A 10,585-nucleotide genomic window follows, 5' to 3' on the forward strand; every position below is an offset into this window, starting at 1 on the left:
TAGAAAAAATCTGGTAAAAGTTACAGGGGAAAACCTCAGTTTTAATACTAAAGATACAACAACATCACACAAAGCCAGGTTACACATGTCACTCCTCGATCAATTGACCTTTGTCCACTATGACTCAAGTCCAAGATCAAGGCAACCCAGCTCATTGCTCAGTTTGCTTAAGTAAAATATTGCCTTCTATCTTGGGACATCACAAATTATCTTTCCTGCAAGAAAATGCAGTTAATTGCCAATTAATGTACTAAGTTTTGGGTAGAGTTAGAATCTGGAAAAGTTAGATGTGTTTGCTTTAATGACATTCTGTGTCAAAGTGAACTGATAGAAAACACAGAAACTTCAACCATTTTACATATTAACTAAGAGAGTTAAAAACACATGGTACTGTCCTGTACCACAAACTTCATGTTAGTGAAGACTGTGTAAGTGCAGATGACTTCCTGTTTTCTTTTCGAGTTGGTTCTTTAATAATGAAAGCTAGAAGGCCAGTTTTTTTTGTTTCAGGCCCTTGCTGGTAATAAAGTATGCTTTATACAATAACTTGTACATTATTGTACACTACTTCTCTTACTGAAAACCCAAATTGCATAAGTAAAAAAACAGTGTAAATTAAATTATTAAAACCCAATATTAGGTTTTACAATTCTATACTTGAGATGTAATAACATATGCCTGTGATTCATTCCAAGGTTCTGGATAGATCAGTTAAGCACATAGTTACCTGATGACTGCAAAAGCAAAAGACTTGTAGATATAGTTAAGTAAGTGTGTAGTATTCACAGATAAAACTGATTTTCCACAAGAATAACAAGATAGGTCGAAAGAGTAACAGAAGTTTTGACCAGGAAATATATTATAAAATAATTCTGAATTCTCTAAATCTAATTAAGTTTGTGAAAGAAAGAATCTAGACCAAATTTAAATTGTTGTCTACTTTCACACAGTATGTACAACTTTGCATAATCTTTTTCATGGGAAGACAGTGGTTATTCCATAGATAAGTGACACAGAACGATAAGCAGCTAGAATGAAAGGAACTTAACAACTTTCTTGACTAACATGCCATATGAAAATTGTACATACATTGAAAAATTTGGTAAAAATCTTTACCAAAACTAGGAGTAGCAAATACATAGCATGCCTGCATACTACCTGTGTAAGAATTGTTCTAGTGATTTGTTGCAGGTTGATTTAGAGAACTAAGTTGATGTGAAGAAGAACAAAACAAAGACTTTATTTTCAAGATACAGGCTGATAGACTGGTGGAAGGAGACTAATGCATTGTTATAAATAAAGGAGCAAAATAAACTGCATTTAAATTAAAAAGGAGAGAAAGTGTATTTAACAAATGAAAATAAACTTGAAACTACTTAGCTAATTGAATGACCAAAAGTAAGGCAATAGGCTAAACATTGTGAAAATTGAAAATAGGTTCAAGGCTTTAACAGTTAAATTCTAACTATTTTAACTGACTAAAACAAATCTGACCTGACATTTTCAAAAACTATTCTTGCAATACACATTCTCTCTGTAACTAAACATTCACAAAATTATAGCATAAGTATCTTGAGGCCTCTCTTCTCTATTTGATAACTGGAAATCAATCCTGCAAGCATAAGGACATAATACAATTAACCTCTGAAATGATAGATAGCTTTCTTGCATGACCAAATCCTGAAACAGAAAGTAACACCTAAGGTTAAATTTGAATATATATATATTTGACTGAACTTATCATGTTCTAAGTTACAATTCTAGGAATATTCTGTATGATATAAGATATATGCTACAGGAGAAAGAGTGAGATATGTGGTACTTGTGCATCACACCTATTTTCTGGAATGTACCAGATGTGTTTAATCTAAACATTCATGGTAATGAAATAAGTTATAATTTGTATTAATAATGTAATTCCAACATGATAACTTATCATGATATTTTTGCTTGCCACAAGCCTTGAAACTCCCACCTACCCCATTTTCAATGTCGTTCTATTGCATTTTCACTTCCAAATAAACAGGTGGTAACCCTCCACCAATAGGAGCACGATACACTCTCCTGATGTAGCAGGTTATTTCCTCTATACTATTCAGCCTAACCTTCATTTCTCATTTAGGCACAATCATGTTCAGACTTCACAGAATTCTGTTTATAATTTGACACATGCTTTTTTTTTGTTTCTCAAAGTAGTCATTGTTGTTGTTATTTTTTTGCAGTTATTAAGCATTTAACTTATGATTTTCTTTATTTTTCATGGAATTATCACAATTGAACCTGAATTCTAAATTTCGTGTCACGAATACTACTGTCTTGACTACAAATATTTTATATGTGGTTTCTCAGGCTTCAGGTTCTACGCTTTTGGCTGAGGAGGTCTCAGCCTTAGTTTGATGAGAGATTGAACACTACATGAGACAGCTAGCTTCTCCCAAACCTGGACAAGTTCTCCCTTTTCCAGAGGAGCCTGGTTTTGATCTCAAAGAATTAGAGTGCTTTTTTCCTCCCCTATCCTATGTTGTGCAATCCTATGTGTCACCTATGGATGCTGCCAGGTATGTTACATTTTGTCTGGGTCACCCTAGATCTTTGGATTTTTCTGCTTTGGCTTATTGTCTAGCAGACTTTCTTTCTTTTTCTAGACACAACTCTTGGAGTCTTTGACGCAAATGTGTGTGTGTGGGGGGGGGGACAATCCTGATTCTCCGGTTAAGTTCTCCCCTTTATCCTTAAGTATCTATATACCATTCACCTCCTGCCTGAGGGTATTCATTGATCCCCTTCTGGTTTTTTTGTGAGGAGACCAGCACCCTCATATTTTTCATGATGGCAATTTTATAATCTGCAGTTCTTTTCCTTCCTAACATTACTCTTCTGCTGCTAGGATCTCCTTGGTAGGGATTCACCTTTGTCTCAGATGTGCCTACCCACTACCTGCCTGTGCAACCTCAGAAAGGCACCATTTTTTACCAGATCTCATTTAGGAAATGTCCCTGAGTTCTTGGAGTCGTGGGTAGAGTCTGAATGACAACATTCCAACATTTATTCTTTGGCTTCCAAGTTGTCTCAGCCTTCACCAGCCCCTGCTCCCATTCCCATTTCTTGTACCCACATTTTCAATTTTTACCTGTTCCTCTTTCCAGGGTTTTGATAGTGAGTCATATTTCTCACCACAGAAGCAAACTACCAACTGTATCGGTGACTGCCCAATGGGATCTGGCAAAGTAGGTGCCCACCTGGCCATATTTATTCACATTTGCCAAGAGTTCACTTCTGATCCTTGGGTTCTTCAGGTGCTGTCTGAGTGCCTCTTCATTCACTTCTTCCCCCCATCTGTTGTCAACAGATCCTATTTCCTTACCCCTTCTGGATCCCACAACTTGTCAGCATCTCTTTTCCTCAATGAAACTATTGAAACAGTCAGTCAAACTTCTCCAGACTGTTGGTAGTTCCCAAACAGAACTTTGAATGGCATCCAGTGTTAGATTTTTTTCAGCTCAACTGATTCATAGACCTACCCCATTTCACTAAGCAATTTTGTTTCTCACTCTACGATGGGTCATCACTCCAGGTCTATGGATGACCAAGGTAGATGTCTCGGATGCATACCTTCACATCCATATTGCCCTTCTTTCTAGTTGGTCACTTTGGTTTCCCCACAAGGGTTGGGTTTACTAGTTTCGCATGCTACCCTTTGGGCAGGCCACAGCACCTTATATGTTTGGTCAGGGCCTTAGCTTGACTACTCCATCCAAAGAGCTTGCATTTTTATCATTCTATGGATGACTGTCTCTTAATGCTCCATCAGAACCAGCAGCACATGAACTTGCACAGTTGCTTCTGTGTAGGTTGGATCATCAAATTGGAGAAGTCCTACCTTTCATCTATCCAATACCTTGTCACTTGGGAGTTTTTTCAACTAATCCCTAAGTAGGGCCTGACCTGTTTCTTCTCGTCTATGCTCAAAGGAGTTTTTAGACATCAAGGCCCTTACCTCTCCTACAATAAATGCTTGCAATGTTCTTTCTCTTTTGGGAAGTTGGCTTCCATGGAAACTCTTATATCCTTAGGTTGTGCTGACATGTGCACCCTTCAATGAATGCTGCATAACCAATGGAACTTTGACAGAGAACCCTTGGACTCCATTTTCTATCTCCCACCTTCCCTTCTAATCATTTTAACATGGTTGCTAAACAATAACAACATCATGGTGGGTGTTCCTCTTTTACCTCCTCATCCCGAGTTGCTCTTGTTTACAGATATTTCACTCATAGGTTTGGGGCATGTTTGGAGCATCTGGAGATTTCAGGTCATTTGGTCTCTTGTTCATACACATCTACATCTTCTCATGTTCAGGATGCATTCAATCTGGTTGCAGGTCATCTTTCTCATCCCAAATAGGCCCTCCCCACACAGTGGTCTCTAGACCCTCAGGTTTTCCAGTGGATTTGTACACAGTGGGGTTCTCCTCATATGGATGATTTTATCACACATTGCATCACCAAACAATCCCTGTTCTTATCCACAGTACACTGACTACACTGGACCAACTTGTGCCTATAAATCTACCCACTGATCTGTCTCCTACCCAAGGTGACTTCCATCATCCAGTTCACTCTGCGTTGAGTATTTATGATAGCTCTTTCTGGCCACCAAAGCCCTGGTTCCTGGTTCTTATTCTCCTCCAAATGACATCCTCATTACCTTTTTCTTTTTTGTCATCCCTCTTCCATCAACCTCCATTGTTGGTTTTCTTCCTACACTTCCCAAACTCTGACTTCATATGTGGCTTTTGTCCAGTCCTTTTCAAGGAGATCTGGACTCTCTACACACATAGTTTCATTTTTGTCCCATTCAATTCACGCTTTCTCATTCATGGTTTATCATGGACAGCAGCAGACTTTTTGACATTGATCACTGTGCCATGGGTTCTTTCCTTCCCAACCAACCATACCTCATGTTGCAGAAGTTTACCTGACAGTTTGATCATAACTCCTTAGTATCTGCCATAGCTGGATATTGAGCAGCATTGTCCAACACCTTCCATTTCTTCTCCCAATTTTCCCTTTTGTTATGTTCCTTTTAGATCAGTCAATCTCCTTGTCCTACAATCTTGCCAGATTGGGATAATAATTTTGTTCTCCACACCCTTACCTATCCTCACTTTGTACCCTTTATCGCCTGTTCACTCTACCATTTATCTGTTAAACTCTCTTTCCTACTCCTTTTGGCCTGTGATTATCAGAGGTTGGACATTTACACCATCGATGTTTCATGTACTATTTACAGCTACACCTATGTTCCCCTTTATCCAGATTGTAGCTTCCTCCCCAAGAAATCTGCAGCTTATAGAGAATGGCAACAGGTGAAATGTGATATTTGGATGAGGAAGAAACAGCCACAAAATGTAGGTAGCAGGAGATAAACGTGTTAGAAGTAGTCCACATATCAGATAGGAGGATCTCCTTCAAAGGACGATGCAGCTGAGCAGCCAGGGAAAAAATAAGATGGCGAATTTGGTGAGATGACACCTGGAAGAGATGTTAGGAATTGGGATAAAGGGATGTATATTCCAACAGGATAATATGACAAATCCAAGCATTGAGGGTAGAAGGTAAAACATCTCGTTTAAAGGATGGATTTCAAGGAAAGAATAATATGGAATGAGAAACACTGAAAAAAAGCCATCGAGGAGATATAACAATAGAGAGCACAAATAAGAAATAGAAGTATATCCAGATCTGTACAGGAGTATAAATGTGTAAATGGAAGGAGGGAAACAGCATATAAAAAGAGTTGTCCTCATGTGATGGTTCAACTATGTATTGGTAAGTTTCCTTTTCTCTCTACCATACAGGGTTATGACCCTTATAGGAAGTGTATCCTGTACTGTAGTGAATGGCGCCTATCCAGGTATACTTTTGGCCATCAGCCACAAAATCCGCATTGTATGGCCTATCACAAAAATATTATATATCTGTTTGGGGTACCCCAGTGAACCACCAATGAGTTGACCCCTGGAATCTGGTGTAGCAAGTAGCTAGACCAGGCAAGTGATTGGCTGGGGTGCCCCACCAGAAAAAAACAAAGGCTAGATATATATATATACATAATTTATACCTCTCTCCTGTCCTATAATGCACACCGTTGAGATGGAGTGTTCCACGAGACCACTAGTAGGTTCACCTTGCAGTATATTGTTGCATCATAATTATGTCCATCCCAGACCATACTAACTCATGGACTATCATGAATAAAGCAGAAGGGGATAGTTGCCCATCCCTGCCATTTCTTTGACTTAATAAATCAGGGGCAGTCTGCTTTTCAAAATAAAGTTTTGTGGTCACCTATTGCATAGTTTCTGGTGTCAGCATTCCTCCAGACTCCCCAACATGCCTTCCCCCTTCTTCAAGTGGAGTATGAGAGTCCTTACCACTTACCAGTTCCTAGCTGCTGTGCTCAATCCCATTCAGTAGGGTGGTGGTGTTCTGCTGGTACAGGTGGTGTAAATCCTCCCACTGACCTCCCAATTCACCTCTCTGGTTGGGACCCCTCATTCTACCATCACCCAGATGTCAGTTTCTGAATGGTAGGTTTTACGTTAGAACTGGATAAGCCAACATAAATCATCATGCATGTGTTGGTCAGGAGTCCTCATCCTACTATGGACACAATGTATTAATTGGCTCAGGGTACCAAGGTGTACCTACTCCTTCAAACTAAGGCTTGGGAGTTCGGTATTGCAAGGAATGGGACTGGCTAACAGGTACTCTGTTTGGTTGGGGTACCTCAGCATACCACCTGGAGGTCATGACTCGTTAGTTCTGGTAGTGCATGGAGCTGGATCAGGAACCAAAAGTCCATTTGATTTTGGATTTGAGTGAACCACCACATGGGCATTTTCCTTCCTACTGTCACTTGGATACTGGGTACCTGAGTGGCTAGTGAGGATTTGTGCATGTGTGCCCTGTCTAGACAGAAGGGATTAGACATTCTCCTTTCCACCTCTTAGGCTTGAGGTATAGATTGTAGGGACCATCCTCCTACTACTGATTGGAAGATAAACATATGATACCATCTGGCTTTGGACTGGAGTTGATCCACCGAGTATGGTCTGATGTGTCCTAACCATTTTACAACTTGGGACACATTTGTTTAGTTTTCCCCAGCATTACTATATTTCATTGGGAACCCTCCATCCAGCCATTTCCTGGATTAGGATTCCAAGGTATTTGTGTTGGGTGTTGAACTGGACCAACCAACATGTATATTATTGTTATGGTCCAACTAACTTCCACTCATTTGGGTGACACATAATTACTACCTCATTGGGCAAAGAGTATACCTAGTACAAATGTTGTGTCGTTTCCCATGGGTGTGTTCATCTCTCAAGAGAGGTCACACTACTTGGACATACTTTGAATGCTTTCCAAAGGTGCTCATCTAGGTAACTTTTCCACTGGTCCCTCCACTATTTCATTGTTGGATTCTAGGTATTATGTGAGAGGAAAGGTAAGATACCATGTTCGAAGCTAACATTTTCCAATAGGTACTTACTTCCTTTCACACTTTTTACCCTTTCTCCTCATTTCCAGTGCTTCTTTTGTGACTAATCTCAAAGTGAAGATTAGTCTGAATAGTATAGAGTAACCTTCATCAGGAGAGTGTGTCATCGCTTTTTGCTGGAAGGTTGCCACATGGTTATTTGCATGTGAAGATGCAATAGAACCATGTTGAATGTGGGGAAGATGGGAGTTTCAAGGCTGGTAACAAGTGAAAACATTTGAGCATATAGAGGGCAGGATTGAAAGAGAGAAGCTATTACCTGAGAGGGGGTAAGTGTAAATGTTAACTTCTTATCTAACGCCTTTTGACTACTAAACTAAGAATAACATCAAAATTGAGAGATTATCATAATTAAGTTTAATACTACTGATAAAATCATAATTCAGATAATAATTCAGTTATATCCTCAGTGCTTGAAATGATAGGAACATATTATATTTGATCATTCTGTAGTGACAGTGGAATTGTAAAGAGTGATTTATACTTGCAGATAAAACATTTATTACAATTTGCTAAGAATCATTAGTAATATTTGGATTTTTGAGATCAATAGCTTGGTCATGAAGACAGAAGTTTTTATACATAAAATTATTTATTTATGGCATTTAAATGAGAAAAAGTTAATCTAATCAATGTTGATATATACGAAAAAAAAGCTTTTAAATTCTGGAAATGTTATACTTTTTCAATGGACTATATGTTTTCAAATGTGCATGTCTGTACACATACTTTTTATTCATTAAACTTTTATAACAGTTTTGACACGGATTGTTTCTTGGCTTACAGAGAGAGCAGTTTGTTATTCAAACTGTTCAACGTACTCTTCGAATAGACAGCTTACGGGCTACTCATCCTGTTACAACTAATTCTGTTCATGAAGATCCACGTAAAACTGAATCTCTTTTTGCTGCTATAGCCTCTCAAAAGGTAAAACATAAGGATGAACATGTCTTTTATTCAAACTCTGTTCGTAGTATTTGTATTCACTGACTTACTTAAAAATCCACTGCAGGAATTTAACTTTGATTTTCAATTTAAATCTGTAAATAGTTATGTTAAAAATCAATTTAGGAAAACACTGGAGTAAATTTGCAAATAAGTTTCAGAACATAAAATTTAGATGTTTTAACTTCCATTTCTTTTGTAATTTGTAATTTTATTGTTTGTTTGTTTTGAATTTCTCGCAAAGCTATAAGAGGGCTATCTGCACTAGCCATCCCTAATTTAGCAGTGTAAAACTAGTGGGAAGATAGCTAGTCACCACCACTCGCTGTCAACTCTTGGGCTACTCTTTTATCAATGAATAGTGGGATTCACCATCACATTATAATGCTCCCCCATAGCTGAAAGGGCGAGCAAGCTTGGTGGAAGTGTTTGAATTTCAATAAAATATGTTTTTTCAAACAAAAAATATAACAAGTTTTACTGTCTTATTTCATTTGTAATATATAAAAATTGTTTCTAGTAATTGATGACTTTAGTCATGAAAGATATGAATTTTTAATAACTGTTGAAATAAATAACTGACTGAGGTAGAAACTACAGTAATAGATGTAACTTTTTTGTAAGTTGAAATAATGCTATTGCAAACAATTTAAGTTTCAACTTAACACTTTCACTGTTGTTAAAGCAGAAGACAAATACTATTGGCAAAAATAGTGTTAAAAGTTGTCATACAGTTTATTGATTTTCTATATATATCATAACTTTTTGTGAAAAAAAGTTTAATAAAACCTATTTTTTAAATGTATTATTTTTAAAATCTGTTTATCTGATTCAGTTCTCTTCTCAAATTTCTATGTAAAACTCATGAGACATCTTAGCCCTATAAAAGAAGCTGTATATGAGATTTAAAAGTAAGACATGTCAAATAATTCTTTCAGGAGTTCTTCCTAAGGGCATGTTCCAGAAAGTATGAGCTGGGCATAAGATTTGATCCAAAAACATTTTAACATATATACATATATATATATATATATAGGTTAGATTGTTTGCCAGAGATGATATAGACTTCACTTGATGCAGTAGCATTAAAAGCCAGAGTCTTGAAACATTTTACAGCAGGTTTTGAATGAAAGAAGTTTTTTAACTTTGCCTGTAAAAAAGCCAAAAGTTGTATGTGAATATGATTGTAACAAGAAACAGGGAGATTTGTCATAAATAAGCAATACACAGCTCACTGAGATATATCTGAATTGAGATTCCTGACAAAAATAATAGAACAGTGCACTTATTGAAATTTTCATAGATCTCCTGGCCAAGATATTGCAGAAAAGAATAAGGGCTTGTGAAAGTTTTGATGATAATATATACAAGATTGATTATTATATATTACAGTTTTATGAAATTAATTAGTTGGCTAGCTGAGAATTTATTTTCTGTTTGAAAAACTGTTAGGAAGATTGCACTTTGAGTAGTTGGTTTCAGTTCAGAGAATTATATGGTCTGAGAATGTATGATTCAGGAGCATTTTGGTATTAATGATCATAATATTATTGTACTTGATCATGTTGGTGTTATGGTTTCTACTACTGAACTGGCCATTTTAAATGATTAATTAAAAATTATATGAAGTTCAGTCCACTTAATGGTAGTGAAAGTAGTTATTTCTTCAACTACAAGTTCTACATATACATGGTTTCACAGTTGGTAGTTTCTACTTCATAAATATCTCTAAACAGTCACTGGAAGTTTAGGAAACAATCTGAATGATATAAAATGTGAGTTTGGCATGAGTCTATATGAAATTATTAATTGATGAATTGTGTGTTTGTTTGACTACTTATTGAGCTAGCAAGTTCATTACTTGGTTTGCATGTTACTTCCAAATTTAATGAATATGGTTTGTGTTTTGATTAAGAAATAGAGATAAGAGAAGTACTATACATATCAGAAAATTAAAGATGCTGAACAGACTTAAAATAAGACCCAAAACTCGAGCACTTTTGAATAGTTGACTATGCTTCTTCAGGAGAACAAAGGGTGTTCTCCTGAAGAAGCATAGTCAACTATTCAA

The 10,585-nt window shown here is 36.9% G+C and overlaps 1 protein-coding gene across 1 annotated transcript in view; it reads left to right on the plus strand.

Annotated features, from left to right (window-relative positions):
* Positions 1-10,585, plus strand: part of LOC106471646 (endoplasmic reticulum aminopeptidase 1-like) — a gene marked incomplete at its 3' end in the record, with an annotated part of 77,048 nt that overhangs the window by 21,237 nt on the left and 45,226 nt on the right. The window contains exons 5-6 of the mRNA XM_022400263.1: positions 3,147-3,227; positions 8,356-8,496. Coding sequence (XP_022255971.1) covers positions 3,147-3,227; positions 8,356-8,496 — 222 coding nt within the window. The remainder of the gene's footprint in view (positions 1-3,146; positions 3,228-8,355; positions 8,497-10,585) is intronic.

Source organism: Limulus polyphemus, unplaced genomic scaffold, assembly GCF_000517525.1.
Source record: "Limulus polyphemus unplaced genomic scaffold, Limulus_polyphemus-2.1.2 Scaffold4757, whole genome shotgun sequence".
In the NCBI taxonomy this organism is placed as follows: domain Eukaryota; kingdom Metazoa; phylum Arthropoda; class Merostomata; order Xiphosura; family Limulidae; genus Limulus; species Limulus polyphemus.